Source organism: Chlamydotis macqueenii, chromosome 2 (genome assembly GCF_036417535.1).
Source record: "Chlamydotis macqueenii isolate bChlMac1 chromosome 2, bChlMac1.mat, whole genome shotgun sequence".
In the NCBI taxonomy this organism is placed as follows: domain Eukaryota; kingdom Metazoa; phylum Chordata; class Aves; order Otidiformes; family Otididae; genus Chlamydotis; species Chlamydotis macqueenii.
The window spans coordinates 107,478,575-107,495,043 of NC_141557.1; the positions used below are offsets into that span (position 1 = coordinate 107,478,575).

General features: G+C 42.9%; 1 protein-coding gene across 7 annotated transcripts; it reads right to left on the reverse strand.

The window, feature by feature from the left end:
* Positions 1-3,326: 3,326 nt before the first annotated feature.
* On the reverse strand, positions 3,327-16,147 carry PRELID3A (PRELI domain containing 3A). 7 transcript variants are annotated; one of them, XR_015257670.1, is made up of 7 exons: positions 16,019-16,142; positions 13,173-13,341; positions 12,684-12,773; positions 11,803-11,873; positions 11,607-11,709; positions 5,485-5,999; positions 3,327-4,169 (listed from the first exon to the last, which is right to left on the reverse strand). XR_015257670.1 is itself a non-coding variant. In XM_086740596.1 (7 exons), exons 1-6 carry the CDS (start codon positions 16,048-16,050, stop codon positions 5,886-5,888), a joined length of 579 nt encoding a protein of 192 aa, XP_086596722.1. In that variant the 5' UTR covers positions 16,051-16,142; the 3' UTR covers positions 3,327-4,236; positions 5,871-5,885. The 7 variants fall into 7 exon arrangements, 4 of the variants coding, with proteins under 4 accessions (XP_086596722.1, XP_086596725.1, XP_086596723.1 ...); XR_015257668.1 differs by having other exon boundaries at positions 3,327-4,236; XR_015257669.1 differs by having other exon boundaries at positions 4,952-5,999.
* Between the last annotated feature and the right edge of the window lie 322 nt (positions 16,148-16,469).

Here is a 16,469-nt window from a genome sequence, read left to right on the forward strand (position 1 = left end):
TGTGGCGGTAGCTTTGCTTGTTCCTTTGCACTAAACTGCAATTCAGTAACTTTTCCGTGTCTCCTCTGGTCAGGCTGTTCTGCAGTGGCAGCACCTGGCTGAAGCGAGTGTCAGACACACAGGCGGCCTGGGCTCTGGGTCATGAAATAACGACAGAAGCCACTGCGGTCTGCAAAGGTCGTCGAGATGGTTTTTGTAGAGCAGTTCTAGAGGAAGCCATTTGGAATAGACCCTTCTATAGCTAATTAAAAAAATAAATTTTTAAGCAGATAGTTTTCTCGGTGTCTCCCAGGCAGCTCTAGTGTTTACTTTAAGCTATGGGTCCTCCCTGCGTTTCCCTAACCAGAGTCATGTCAGTGCTCAGCAGTGGGAGCCAGCAATGCCTCAGCTCTTGCAGGCCAGGCTGTAGGCCAGTTGTTAAATTGGCTTTCAGGGGGTGCGGAATCTAGAATTAAAGGACATGGGCATAAGTTGATGCAACTGCTGCAGAAATCTGGCTTCCACGGTTTTGTGGAAATAAGCACCAGTTAAGTTGGCGTGCGTGTGTACAGAGAGGCTGCTGTGTTCTCATGGCCCAGCTCACAGGACAGGTAGAGGCCAAGGCCCAACTTTGGCCTAGACCGCCCAGGATGGGCATGTTTCTGTTGAAGGGGCTGGTGGTTACATGACCTGGGAATTAGCAAGCAAAATAAAGATAACAAAGCAAAATAAAGAGTGTGTATTTGAGCTGTGTTTCTGTTTAAGCTGGTTGCCCCCTGCCAACCCCCTCCTTCAATAAAGGAAAAAAAAAAAAAACAACAATCTGAAACACGAGATGCACTTTTTGGACATTAAACAGGCCTAAAGCACAAACGCTTCTCCTTCAAACTTGTCCTGCTTCTGTGCTGTCACTGTGCGCGTACCGGCTGTGCGGCTCCACGGACACGCAGGGCATCGGCTCTAATAAAGGCAATAGAACTGTCTTCTGCTTTTTCTCATGTTACGTGGTACTGAAATGCAATTTCTTGTTTAGGCATTACTAATAAAAAGTTCTTTAAAATGGCAGTGCATTGCTCGCGCTTTCTTGAGCTGACTGTAAAGACGCCAGGAATCATTTTTCACACAGCAGGGCTGGTGAGGGCGTGTTCTGTGTTGCTTGCCCTGATGCTTGGCTGCTGCAGATTTTAATTAGGTTAGAAACAAAATTACGGAAGAGTCAGACAGGGAAATATTGTACCAGCGAGGCCTCAAATTAGGAGTCCTTAGCAATGAATTTATTTGCAGGTGCCTTCCAATAAAAATGAGAATCATACCTCAGTTACATAACTGTGGAAGGATTAAGAGGACAAGAGCTGTGCTTCACAAAAATGCCTTCTCCTGGAGCCACAATTAAAAGTCTAGCACAGAACCTGCATGGTCCTGACCAGGGGCAAGTGGTGTCACGGTAGTAAGAAGATAGGTTGTTAGCTAAATAAGGTCTTATTTACCAGTCAAGGCTGATCATTTTAGATGACTCTTTCCTGTTTTACTGCAAAATGAAGCAGCGCCAGACCCAAATGGAGTTACCAGTTCAGGCACGGAGGACCCCTGACAGCACTTTTGACCAATACGCTGTACAGCGAGCTCCAGGGAGCCTGGTACTGGGCTGTACCCCTGCTGTTTGCCCGGCACGGATTAACATGAGTTTTTCCTGCAGCCTTCTCTGAAGACCAACAGCCCGCTTTTTATTATAACAGTTACACTCGGAAGTGGTTTGTAAACTGAGGATGTTATTTATTTAAGATAGCACCATAGTGTACATCGACACTTTACAGAGTCCTGCCCTTCGCAGCTTACAATCTAGGAAGATACACTCACTGCTCCACCTGCAGATTTAAATGGAAAGTGTCACATTAAGGAATGTCACTGGGCATCTTACTCAGTGCTACTTTATTACAACATCACACACACAAATGCCCAATATGTGCTATACAGCAATTCCTGCTACATGCTAGAAGTGCTGCAGGTCAGTGCCTTTACTTGCATTAAGCAGGTCTTTCAAGAATACGGCAACCTACACTAGGATCGACCCCTTTCCCAACAAACACGACTCTTCCTCCATTAAGGAAAAAAAAGAGGGGAAAAAAAAAAAAAAGGCTCGCCTACACAAAACTGATTACACTGGTTTAAGTTAATGCCTTTTGTTGCTAAGAGGAACCTGCCTACGCTAGCACGAAAAATAGACATTAACCCGAAACCACAGTTTACCTCAAGTTTGGTACCTTCAACATCTTAAAACCCTCCAGGGCCAAGAGCCAACATGCCCAGTTTGCCAAGCTCTGTGAACCACAGCTGCCATCTTCCCTCACTGTTTCCCCCACCATCAGGAACCAGCTATTCCCAGCTTCATCCTTCCACGGCAGGTGTGTGCGATGCAGCCATAATTGTTGGGCAAAGCGAGCAGCCACACCTCTAACCAAGCTGGAGCCCTGATATACTGGTACTAAATTCTTAAAACCAAACCACCTCTGCGCACCCTGCCCTCACCTTTCCCTTGAACTGCAACCTAATGGCTGAGAAACACTGAACTGCAAGCCTCAGTGGCTTAATAAACAGCCAAAAACAACCTCCCTGCCCCAACACACCAAATTCTACTTTCATTCTCTTTTCAATTCTCAAAGTGCAGAATTCTCAGTCAAAAGGGCGCTTGCTACCCATTAATCAGCATGGTTACAGGTGCCACGCTTTCTTCTGACTGGTCCCCAGCACTTGAAGATCCTTCCAAGTTAACGACTATTGACTTAACACCATTTCTGCTTTGTATTTTTTTCCCGCCTACATACCCAGCTGTTTCTGCACCAATCCAAAAAGCTACCTGCTCCCACAAGCAGCCTAGTGCTTTCCCTCCCCTGCAGCCTTCTATCTTTGACAGACACCACAGCCACTGCACATGGCATAAAACTGACTTCAGAAATATTTTTTAGCCATTTCCAGTAAATAAAGAAAAGATGGGGGGAGTGACCCTAGGGAAGGACCAAGATCAGCAGTTGCAAAGGTAGGGGTTTTTTTTTTGCCCCAAGGGTCAATTGAGACTGTAACAGTGACAGAACTGGGGTGGGAAATGGAGTGCTTGAAAACCAGTGTTAACACACAGCAGGGCTGAACATACAGGAGCAGATCCCTTGGAGAAGAGTCACACGGTCAAGGGAAAAGAAGGGTGGGAGCCCCATATGCAAACCAGGCAGGCAGAAAGCAGAAGAGTGTCCAGGAAATCTTACGAGAAATTAAGAATCACTTCATCTGCTAAACACTGGAGCCTGCCTGGTCCCAGCGTGACCGCTGCCCTCAAGGTCCTTTGTACGCACTAAGCCCAGAGGGGCAGGAGTATCACAGACCCCAAAGACAGGGTGAGACACAGCAGCACTGTCCAGCTGCAGAGAGAGGCAGCTGGGTGACAGAACGGGCCTCTGGAAGAAATTACCCAAAGCTTCCCCACTCCCATTTAGCCTGGAGAAAAGCGGAAGAGGACTGAGCACAAGCAGGCAAGGTGCTGATGCAGAGCGAGAGGAGCAGCAGACAGACTGGAAAACCAAACACCTAGCCATTTAGTTCCCAGGTAGCACGAAACGTGGAGAAGCAGCAGCCCAAAACCAGCAGGAAATGAAACAGAAAGGAGATGCTGCAACACAAGCAGGCAAGGATTTGTTTCAGGAAGAAGGAAACAAAATGCCAAGAAAGTAATCCAGAAAACTGACGCACAACTGCTACTGACCCCAAGGTATGGCAGAGGAGTTCAGCCCAAGAGACAACACAGGAGCCTGTGGGGACTTTTCTGGGACACCAGCAAGTGCTGGAAGGTGCTATACACAGGTCAGTCACCTTTAAGACAACACTAAACAATTATTTCAAATCTGATGGAAGAAGTAGCTTCAGACAATTCTTCTTCCAAACTGAAGCAATACATGAACCTCTCCAAAGCCTTCTCTACTCCCCTGACAGTTATGTTGCCATCATCTCCAGAAGGCATGTATGGAAATGCTGTAGTACAGGTTTCCACATGCACACACACTTACTCATCTTTTCCTTTCATATGCAGAGTTCTGCCATAGCTGCACTCCCCCTCCCAGCAGGACGCTACCAGGAGCTAGAACATCTTCTGCATTCTTTATCCAGGAAGTGGCATCCCTTCTTCAAGAAGCACGACAGCTGACCTGCATCAAAGCCATCCAGCGTTATCTTCCAGAAAGGAGCTGTTATCAGACTTTAAGCTCTAAGTTTCTGTTCCAAAACAAGAAAGGCTCTAGGTCCATATAAAGAGAACAATGTAAATATTAGCTACTCATTTAATTGCTTTTGATTAATATATATGTATTTTTAAATTAAGTCCATTCATTAGGATCATGTAATTTAGCGAGACTATAGTTACACCCAAATTAATGTTCACTTTCAAACTAACCAGAACACAAATGCTGAAATTTCCCTTAAGCTACAGACACTTTAAAATTACCAGATCAAAACAGTGACCAACATTTTACTCTTCTATTTTTTTAGAAGATACTCATGCTCTTTATCAGCTTCCTAAACACAAGCTTGCCACTTGAACGAGCAAACATCCTTGCAACACTTATTTCACTTTCATCAAAAAATAAGTTAAAATACCCTAGCAGGGCTGACTAAGAAACGTATTCTACACCTGGACCAAATATGAAAGTGCTGTGCAGACCAGAGAAGGCTAGGGCTGTTACCAATACATAGTTATGCACGTTTTTTAGAAAGCCATTTCTGCAATTACTGGATTATTTTTCTAGATGATGAGAACCATTTAAAATGATCCTAAAACCATTTCCTACCAATGTGGAGAAGTGTTGAAAAAATACAGTTACACTGGTAGTCAGTAGTTAGTAGAAAGCACTCAAAAAGGAGAGTCCATTTGTTTTTCTTGACTCGTTGTCTCCATTCAGGGCATGAAAAGTAAGTGCTCATGAAACCTTACCCTTTGGATTTAAAATTTCCTGCTTATTTCTCATTTCAACTCTTCCAGTTATTGCATCAGTCTCTCCCTCAGTTAAGACATGAAGTGAAGAGCAAGGATCAGTGGAACAGCATGGTCTCTTCATCCAAGTACCCTTCTTAGAGATAAATAAGAGAAGTATTTTCCAGCACCTTCCAGAAATTACTACTCCTCTCCTCAGAGGGAGGGGGAGGAAATAGGGCAAGTTAATATATATGAAAATAAATTATATCCTTCTCCCTACCAAGAAACTGTTTTAGGCTATTAACATCAATAGAAACTTTATCTTTGTTTGGATACAAACATCTAAGAGGTAAAGTATCTGTGTGTCGTGTTCAGCAGCACATTTAAACAACATAGGAAAAGTTAGTACCACATCAGTTTCAGCTTTTCAGGATGATCCTCTGGATAGGTATCTAATTCTACAGCATCATGTTCTGACTCCTGTACTTCCCTTTACATGGTTATAAGACATCACCAGATAACAAAACACACAAAATGCAGTGCTCTAGTACCTATCAATCAGCCCTTCACAGAACAAATGTTCACATGGAAAATCCTGGATACCACACATGCAGTCATTTCAAGTTTGAGTACAAAAAACCAAGATGGTATAAATAGAATATACTCTCTCTCTTTGTTATAAAAGGCACATTTAGGCAGTTTTAAATGTGCTAAATATTTTGTTTCCAGTGTTAAAAATAAACTGTGTAAATGGAAAGAGCATCTGCAGGAGGTCAATTTGATCTTCAGTAGGCAACAGGAGCTGCTGTGGAGATGACAGATGAGGTTACTTCTCTGCTGATCCAATATTCTTATAAATATATAAAACCGATGCAGACCAGCCTTGGAAAGGAGGTCTACAAAGCAGTCTGCAGAAGAAAACTTTTCTGTCAGTTACTTGGTATTTTTGGTTTTATTCTTCTGTTGACGCTGCTGCCATGGCTGGTTTCATGCCTTCACGCGTTGACTTCAGGTCCTCCAGTTCTGTGTTTAGTTTGCTGATCACCCACTCCAGGGCATCCCGACCCTGCCAGGAAAATACTGGAATTTAGGATCAGAACAGATACACCCCCACTGATCATGTTTCTATAGTTTTTCCTCTGTCAGACATAAGACTAATTTTAAAATGAATTCCATGTCCTGCATAGTCTGATACCAGATCATATTGATAATTTCTGAGCACCTTCTTAAGGAAGCTTCACTGAAAAGGCATTTGCTTAACCCATACGCAGTAAGTAAATGCAACAGTGGCGTGAGCGCACAGTAGCGCACTAGGCAAAGCGCCTAATTCAGCAGTTAAGTTCCCCTCTGTAAGAGTATTGCTGCTTTTACTGTTTGCTGCTCCCACCACCCAAAGAATATCAGCAAATTTATGGTAAGGTCGAGATACTATTCTCAGATTCATTAGTCAGGTTATATAGGGACAGTTTTTGAGAAGATCCAGGACAAAGAAGGGGAGTCTTCCAAGTGCTCTTTGAAGTAGCAACTAATTGATTTGATCTCAGGCAAGAGTTCAGAGATGGACTCACTGAGTTCTATATTCATGCACAGCTACTTTTCAGCATATAAACCAGACTAATCGAGAGACTACAGTCACACCTTTTATATCAAGGCAGTCTTTCTCTCTTCAGTTCTCAGAATGGGAGTGCCTCAAAGCTAGGCACTGATAGCCAATGCTTTAGTAAGAGCTGGGGCAAAATCAGGACGTCAAAACCTTTTTGCCTTAAGACTCTGTGGGAGCTGCACCCCAGTGACCACAAGATGAGCACGCAGCCACACAATGAAGACAAGAAAATAAAGAGAAGCACTTTAACGAAACAAAAGTGCAAGATTTTAGAGCTCCACAATCTCAGAATGACAGCTTTTGCCAAAACAAGGAGAGGAAATCAGATCTTTTTTTCACTTAAAGAGAAGCCAAGAGACTTTCACATCTATTACCCTACTAAGAATAAGAAGTACAAATAGTGGAGAGCAGTAACTGGGAGCCACATGGCTCTGGCCAAGTCTAGAAGAGTTCTGGAGATAAAGGGTCTGAGCCCAAGAAATCCTGAGTTTTTAGGAGAGCTGGTGTCAGTGTTGAAGCCCTCCACAGAGATCGAGGGAAAGGGGGAGAACACACCTACACACATAGAGTTGTTCTGCACTCTGATGTACTATTTTTGTTGCATGCATTATAGGTGATAAAGTGAACAAAAATGTCATAATGTATCCAGAACCTGCTGTTGTCCTTCATAAACCACTAAGCATGGACAAGAATCTGCATAAACAGCTTTGAAAACCTCAAAACAACAACAAAAAAGTCAAAACAAAACCCACAGATACTTTTGAGGGACTATATCTGGAATAATATTAAAAGCCCAGTTCCAGGCTGCAAAGTGTAACCTACTAAAAGAAGTACAGTTTTACTACGAACAAGAGCATATTTATCTCAAGACCCTCGCTAAGTTCAGTGAAGGGCTGACTCTGTTTCTCTTCAGGTTTTTCATATTACAAGGATTCACAGAATAAACACTAATTGCTATGTCTGCACTGGCAGGCAGTCCTCAAACCGAGAAAAGTCAGCCACGCATCACAACAAAGTGCTCAGCTCTTGGCCAGAGCTCAGAAAGGGGGATTCAGCTCTACCCAGGATCACCTCAGGAATGTGTGTGTTTCAGTTAACTTAGTTCAAGATAAGCCTCTAAAAAATACCAACATTATTCAAGAAAGCATTATTTAAATTGCCCAGTTTAAATAAAAGTTGCTGAAAAAAGTCCTTAGAAGAGTATGATTTAACTTATGAGTTCCTTCCGTTTGAGCACCAAATGGACCATGCTTCAGCAGGGGGTAACTTCCACTGCCTGTACACCCTGTGCAAGACTTGGGAACCCCAGCAAAGCATGCATAAAAGCACCCAGACAGAAGTAGGCTATAGCATTGCAATAAGTTGTAACTAGCCGTGAACTAGTGGAGTGGAGTGCTCCGCAAGGAACAAAGCGGGGGGAGAGAGGAGGAATCATCTTTCAGTAAGCACGTATTTGGACATTTAAAAGTCAAGTTAAGATGTCCTCTCTTAGGTGACACAGGCACAGAGAAGTGAGTAAGACAGCAACAGCTTAGATGTTATATTCGGCCAATTGCACAAAGAAGACTTGTCAGAAAGTCAAACACCTTTGATGCAGGAAATGGTCAATAGAAAAATACTGAGATTCTTCACAGACTCCGACTATGAAACACCCAGGTCATAGTGTTTTAATTAATAAACAAGTTGACAAGATAAATAAAATTTTTAAAATCCATTACTTTCAACTGGAGCACCAAGATATTCCCTTAAGCTTTTGAGACTACAGAGGCCTGCACATTTCCTTAGACCTTGTCGTAGTTCAGCCCCGATCGGACCAGACTACGCAGTCTCTCTCTCACTCCCCCCACCCTCCGAGAGAACAGGGAGAGAAAATATAAGCTATATGCTGTAGTTTACAGCTAAGAATAAACTCGTCATACTGGCAAGAAAGATTTTAAAAATATTCTGCACAGGAATTTAAGTTACACATCTTAACAAGATGCAAAGCCTCCAGTTACCAAAAAAATCTGACAGAGGATTGATCTATAAAGTTTCATACTGTACAACAAATTCTGTAGTAAGTCATTAAGCAAGCACATTCATAACCAAGCATGCATATTATAGTAGTTTTTATTGCGTGTTTTAGCAGTATGACATGTTTGGCAGACCAAACGCTGCATATTAAGATTTGCTGGCGGAGCTTAAGTGACTGATAAATGCTAAGCCGCTGTAGTTGATGTTTTCCAGAAAAACAGCCATAAAAGCTTAGTGGGATGTGAACGTAAAAGCAGACACTCATGACATACACCGATCTCAAAGTAAGCAGTGCAAAAAATGCCTACATTCTTAACTAGAAGCAGCAGCAGAATGGATTTTTCCTTTTTAAAGGAATCTTATTAGTTGAAGCATAAGCGAATACAGGAATGACAGAGACAGGCTACACTGACTAGTGAAAGGAAAACAATTTGCACAGAGGTATCCCAGAGGCAAGTACACTCGGTTCTCTCAACCTTGAAGTCAGATTTTTTCATAGTCACATTGCTTAAGGGACACGTCAGTACCAAAATGTAACTGCAAGACCACTGAAAAACCTGAACAGTCTGGCATTCTGACAGCTTCAAGCTTTGTACAGATTTCCACAGAAGTTCACAGAAGAGCAACAATATTCCTCAGGCGTAAGAAAAGCAAATACAATTGCACTATGCAAAAAATTACCCCTGTTAGGCAATCTGTTTCAGTAAATCAATTTTATATCCTAAGACTATAATTCTGTGCCATTTTTATAATGGCAATTCCAGTCACTAACCAATTTATTAATTTCTTCAGGTACCACTTTTACATACTGAAATCACAGAAACCAGGACCGGACCAAACACTTGGCGGAGGGACTGGGTCACACTCCTAGTTATCTGCAGTCATCATTCCACTTTCAAACCATAAGCAATACTGCGTGGCACAAGACATGGCTGCAGCAAGTTGGCTGTCCAGCGGCATAGGCACGGGTTAATTGCTCCAGTCTGGAGCTGACCTGCTCTCACTCTCTACAACTGCAGTGTAATGAACACGTTTGCCATTCCTGTATGCAATGTATATAAAATGCACATGCACGTTAGTGTACGAAATTCACATGACCACAAACCATGCACATATTTGCTAGAGAGCTGAAATGCTGTACCAAGAAGAAGAAGAATGCTGGCATTACCACTAGTTAGTACAAACTGTAGATGTGGAGAACTGCTAGCTTAGAGCGCTTTCAGAATTTTGAATTATCCACTCAATAGCATCCCACCCCTGGAGTAACACAAAAAAGATTTACAACATATGGCAAATGATTTTTCCATCGTCATTAAAAATAATAATACATCATCTGCCACATCTACTTCAGAGCAAAATCTCAATACTTACTTCCTATTTTGTCAGAACAACAAAACATTTTTCAGCAACTTTCATGAAGTTAAGAGGGGTGCTAAGAGCACAGAGGCACAGCATGCGAGAAGAGCTTGTCACAGCAGAGTGGGTTACTGGCTAGCAAAGAAAGGGCCCGTAACAGCAAGTACAAATTCCTGCCAAGTTCAGCATCTCTAAAGAAACTCTTCAGTGAAACACACAGAACAAGGAGGTTGTTTGGATTTGCAAAAACCTCGTGAGTCAGCGTGTTCCTTGAAAATGGCAGAACAGAGGAACAATCTTTAAAAGAAATCAAGCTTTCACACACACAGCACTTGAATAGGTACCGAGAAATATTTACACTCTCTGAATTCAACAGAGACATGCAAATGCTACAGATGCCATGAGAAGAATTCAGCCAGCATTCTTAAGTGTGCCCAGTTGATCTGGCCATTCCAACTAGCTAGTGCTCTGCTACCTCTGAATTAGCCTGAAGTTTGGTTGTGAGCCAAGGTTTGGACTTCTCTTTCAAGAATATATGCCCTGCATAGACTTTTAAATGGAAACTGGATCGGAATAGAATTGTAATTTATCTGAAATACATTCCATTTATGACTTACAAACACAGAAAGCCCTCACCTAGTTAAAGTTACTCTTCAGCGTCTATAAATTACCCATCCCTCCTTCTCCATCCCCTGATTTTAACCTGTTTTCCTCTCATTTTTGGAGAAGCACACAGAAGGGTAGAAAAGGAGGCTTTCTCCTCTCTGATCTAGTTGGTCAGTACCTCTGATCTAGTTGGCTTACACTGCCTTGGTCAAGCAACATCTCTCACAAGGACAAAGGGCTGGCCAAAGCACAGGCTCTCTAGCATAGTAGGAGTTACCTGGGCCAGATTCCCACTGTGCTGAACCTCTCTGCATCTGATGATGCACAGCATAAACTCAAATTTCAGGTGCACTCATCCTGCTGTTAGGCAGCGATGCCTATGCTTCTCTAGCAACCTCATTTCTTTCCCGTCTTCCCTGAAGAAATACAGGACAAAGTGCCCAAGAATAAGCACTCCCGTAGCTCTGCCTGTGCTGAAGTACAGCTCCACGGCTGCAAGCCAAGTAGAAAATGCAAGCACAAGACAGAAGAGTCGGTGTAGTGTTACCTACAAAAGCCAGCATAGTTTCACCTCTTCAAAGAATATGCCTCTGCTCATACTACATTACTTTCAGCCAAAGGCAAGGAGACAGCTCAAGAATGGATAGGAACTGGAACAACTGACAAAGCAAGCACAGAAAATATGGTAGCTTTAACTGCTAAATCCAGATTATAGAGGCTGAAAAGGAAGTTATATTCACTACTAGCACTAACTCCTGGAAGTAGGAGGTTAGTGTTTAAAAAGGTGCTTTGGGAAAAAAAAAACCAAACCCAATAATATGAGTACGCTATGCGTAACTGTAGCATACACATAAAAGTTTATTTGTTCTGATGTCCAATTCTATCTGAAAAACAAAGATTTAGTAGTGAAACCTTTTCATACTTTGGGAAATTATATTTTACTTGCTGAGGTCCTACCAAAAAATCAGTTGAAACTCTGTGCACAAAGTTGAGGGAAATTAAATATAGTATTCAGTACACGTGATTGAGAATTACTATTTCAACAAAAAGAAAGGTAGAGGTGGAGGGAGAGAGGGAGAAAACAAAAAGATGTACCTTTCTGGCATTAGAAGATATTGTGTTTGCCATTAAGCTTTCCAGATAACTGCTCAAGCTAATTCCTTTAACAGTAATAATTGCTTCTTGAGTTAGCACAGTTCTGTAAGAGAATAAAGAAAAGTTAATACCTAAACCGAACTGGACTAACATAAAGTCTCCTGTAGAGAAAGAAGCATACAATATCCTTACTTACTTTTCAGGGTTTTCAGGATGAGGCGTGTAAACCAGTCTCTCATCAACAGACACCAAGTTTGTGAGAGTAATCTTAAAAAGAAAAAAAGAGCTGAAATCCTCACTTCCTGCCTTTCATTTTTCTGTTATCAACATCACTACTCAATAGTAGAGCACTCAATTTAATGTCAGAGACAAAGCAATGAACACAGAATATAAAACGCAGAACACGGTCAATAAAAAGACCTATAAAGGAGGATGCATCTTCTCCAATCCTAGATCTAATTGTATCAATCTAAGTTCCTATTCACAGTACAAATCACAAATAGCTTTCCATTTATTTTCTCTGAATGTTGAGTCTTATCTGATTTATGGCATGCAATTCAGAGAGGCTCTTCAAGCCCAAGACCACCATCACGCTATTTGGAGTGTACAGAAAATTAATACTCAGGAAAAACAATGCCTCTTGTACAGAGACAAGGCTCTGCTACAGACAGCCCCACTTTAAATTTGATAGTTACAAGTTCCCAGGATACCAAAATACAGCATATCTCTTCATTTACATTTTGGGAAAAAAAGGCATTTCAAATTAGAACTTTGGTTGTAAATGGCAGTGTAATGTAGAACAAGTTATTAATCTAAAAGTCAAACTATTTTACATGCATTCTGAGAAATAATCTTACATTAAAAAAAGAATCACAAATGTTTGATCCCAAAGTATTTAAAGTTTCCTATTTGTGGGAAGAAGAAGAAGGGGAAAAACATAGGCAACTAAGATGACAACTAAGACGTGGAAATTGCCACCTCCTGACGAAAGATGTGAACACATTTCTAATCTAAATGTTAAGAACAAAATCTAATCTCCAGAACTAATTACCAGAAACTTCTTAAGCTGCCACTCACATTAGTTGAGCAAAGCTCCATCTTTTTTTCCACTGGATCTACCACCGAATGTTCCTCAATGTAAGTCAGAGTTCTACTTGTTCCTAAAATCTGAAAGTGAAGAAATAAAGAAATTTAGAAATAAAAATTTAAGTACTAAAATAAAAATAAAAAACTCCCAAAACTGAAATGCATAAATATCAAGTTCTTAGTGACCCCAAAAAAATACAAAGTCATTCATGGATACCAGAACAGTGTGATCCGGGGCAAGACTACGTCCTGCTAGGTCGTTATCAGTCATACAGCATGACACAAACCAGTCTGGAAGTCATGTAGAGACATACACACACCACAGGCATATTAAAGCCTACAACGTGTTCCTGCTTATGTGATATTTGTGGATGATATTTCCGATAAATGCAGCTTTTATTTTCAATTCAGCTTCAATTCAGATGATGACATAAGAATGTGTCACACCCTTAATAAACCTTTAAGACTGCAAAAGCGTACCGCTTTTACAATACTTGGCAGCCCCCACTCTGTGCTGAGGAGACGGTGACTATGCAACCTCCCCTGGTTATCCAGACTTCTGTCAAGGACATCTACTCCTACCACACAGGGATTCATGGGGTTGGGGTACTTTCTCATAGCAGCTTTGATCACTGTATCCCAGGGGTGTCTGCAAAAAGAAGAGGAGACAATTTTATATAACTATTTTGTATTTAATTGCAACTATTCAGACAACACTAAATCAGGGATGTCGCTTGCCATAATATGGCATGTGCTGTACAACTCTGTAGCTCCCAAAAGTCACTTCACAATTCAGTGATGCCTGGAAAGGCAATAAGAAAGTACCGATACACAAACAAACAAACAAAAATTCCTTTCTTCAGAGTGAAGAAAGGAATTATTAACCCAAGACTAACAGAAACGAGACCAAGGGGCAACAGTCACAAATTGCTACAAGTGACATTCCAATCAGCTGTGCAAAAACCCCACAACGACAACAATGACAAGGTAGCTGTCCACAGAGGTTGGTGAATCTCGACCCGCTTCAGAACTCAACCACAAGAACAACCTGAGCTAATATTTAAGTTAGCCCTGCTTTGAGAAGGTAGCTGGATTAGATTACCTCCAGAAGTCCACTCCAGCATAAATTCTTCTATAAATCTAAGCACACCAAATAAATGAGAGAAAAAAATCATTAGCTTCTGTTTCTTCCTATAGCAAAAAAGCAAAATGAAATTTAATTCAACTGAAAAAAAAATCAGTAACTTCGACCTAAAGAAACAGATTTTCAGAAACCAGACCAGCTCACTGCCGTTAAGTCTGCACTGACACTGCTGCTTCCAGCAGCTTGTTAGCATGAATTACATTTATGGATACTTTTCCCAATATGGGACTGTTTTCTCATCAAGATCTGTGCTGCAACGCATTGGGTGTGTTCCAACAAGTTTTGATCATCTCAGATTCCTGGGATCAGAGCAGCCCCACTACTGGAGGACAGGCTGTCCATATGGCTCTTGTTGTGGGATTTCATATATCTTCTTCTGAAACGAAGGAGACTAGAGAAATCATGGACTTGATCCAATACAGAAATTCTGTCCCTAAGCAACGATTTCTGTATTCAGAATAACTGACAGATCTGGAATTAAAGGTTTATAACCTTGAAAGGTAGCTTTAAAAATTCAGCTATTGTTATCTAACGTAAGAAGGCTTAAGAGTGCCAACTTGTACATAAGAGTTGTACTTAGGGCCCTAAATGGATTTGATTTTAAGAACACTACTTTTAGTCTTAAAAAGATCAGTACAGAAGGGCATCAGCAGTACACCACCACTAGAATAAACAGGAGCTTGGAAAAATAAGTTATTTTTTCAAGAAGATTAGTAAGAAAAAGCATTTCAGCTTTATTGGTGCAAACAGGAAAAATAGAGCCCTCAATTCCTACGTCAGAAGGAGAGCTGGAGGACCACTCCTTGTTATCTTCAGTACATCATAATCAACAGAATATACACAAACTGAAAAGGTCACATTTCTGATAAGTGTCCTTGAGGGCTTTTAGGAGTCAGAGATCTGATAAGACACAACATTTTATTAACCCCTGAACTTAACTATCTACACTTGCACACATTACATCGTAAGACGGGGGTATTCCAACACAGATCTCGATGAAAAAATGCCAAATAAAAACAGAGTTTGTGGCTCCCAGGTTACAGATACTCATCTCAAACTCAGAAGTTACGCCATACACAAGAAGCCTTTACTAGCCTCTGCCTGTCATTTCATATTAGAAGCTGCGGTGTACTCATACCAGACTAATGTTAAAGTCTGACCTAATACCTATGTCAGCGTAAAGAATTCAGTTCTGTTAATGTAATTAAAGAAGCCTAAAACAGCACATCTGGGATATTTTGTACATATTTTAAGAACTATCACCCCTGGCACTCTACAAGTTTTTACATTTTAAAGAGACCTGTAGCTGATGAGTGGCATTCGAAGAGCTGCACTGGAACCGCTGTGTCTGCCAGGTCAGCTCCCGGGTGCAGCTTGAGGAAGTGTTACACACCTGTTGACACTTGCCTGCTCTTCCCTAGTTATACAAAAGCAGAACTGGATGACCAGAACCATGTTCAAAATACTTTTAATGCAGAAAAGGACTGACAGTCAGAAAACTTACTCGGCTGTCACTTGATGGCTGTCTGTTAGGCATCTCTGTGAGAGCACCTGACGGCTAAGGTAAGATACACAGTCACTCTGTCCACACCTCTCCGAATGTATAATCAAGTACGTCATTAGTTTTGGATTATTTTTTTGGGGGGTGCGGATAGCGTGAAAGCTATTCTTCCTTTAATACCCACACCTTTACCAAGCAATTATGCTGCGAGGCCAGCTCTACCACTGCCCTCCCTGTTGGAATGGCGTTTCCCGCCGCCAGCGGCAGGAAGTGGGAGAAACCCTCGCAGGGGTCCCCAACACGCCTGAAAAACCTGAAGGCGACGCAGGCCAGGCAGCGGGGGGAGCTGACGCACCGCCGGGGGCCGTCCCCAGCCCACCCCCCCAACCCCCCATCACCGGAGAATGTAACGCCGCCAAAAGCCGGTGCCCCCCTCCCCGCTCCCGGGCGAGCCTTCGTGCCGGCATACCCGGTGCGCAGCCACCGCCGCTACCAGTCTCCCTCCTCCGGACGCGACCCCGGCGTTTCCTAATTCGGCCCTCACCCTGGCAGGGCCCGGCTTGTCCGGCCCGGCCTGTCAAGGCAAGGCACCCGAGCGGCGCCGCCGTTCAACGGCCACCGCGCGCGGTGTCGGGGAGCTCACCGCCCCTCAGCCCTCCCCGCCCCGAGCCGGCCCCTCACCCGAACACGTGCTCCGAGCTCCAGATCTTCATGGCTGCCCTCGGTCTCTCCTCGGAGCCGGCGGAGGAAGGCGGCGGCAGCCCGAGCCCGGCGGCGGCACCTGACAGCCGGATACCGGCCGGCAACCGCGAGCAGTCACCGGGGGGCGGAGCTCCGCCTGCCGGCACCTGCGTCACACGCCTTCGTCACCCCATCCCCCCCCGCGCCTGTTGAGAAGCGGTACCGCGCAGGCGCACAGCCGCACGGGCGGGTTGCGTGCGGGGTCCGTTAGGTACCCGCCGCGACTCAGCGCCTGTTGCGGGACCTCGGTGCGCCGCTCGGCGTCAGTTCGTCTGATCACTCGGCTTTTTATTTTAATAGAATTTTTTTTATTAATTAAAACGTAAAAATAAGTGTTCTTATTTTCCGCCAGGCTCTTGTTGAACGTTACGGCAGGACCAGCAGGCGCCAC

Bases quoted from the DNA above. Each gene is read 5' to 3' on its own strand.
- PRELID3A (XM_086740599.1), bottom strand. From the start codon at position 16,050: ATGAAGATCTGGAGCTCGGAGCACGTGTTCGG. The intron at 13,342-16,018 runs GTGAGGGGCCGG...TTCTTTTTGCAG, and splicing joins AGCTCGGAGCACGTGTTCGG to ACACCCCTGGGATACAGTGA. The intron at 11,874-12,683 runs GTGAGTGGCAGC...TTTCTTTTTAAG, and splicing joins TGGAGCTTTGCTCAACTAAT to ATTACTCTCACAAACTTGGT.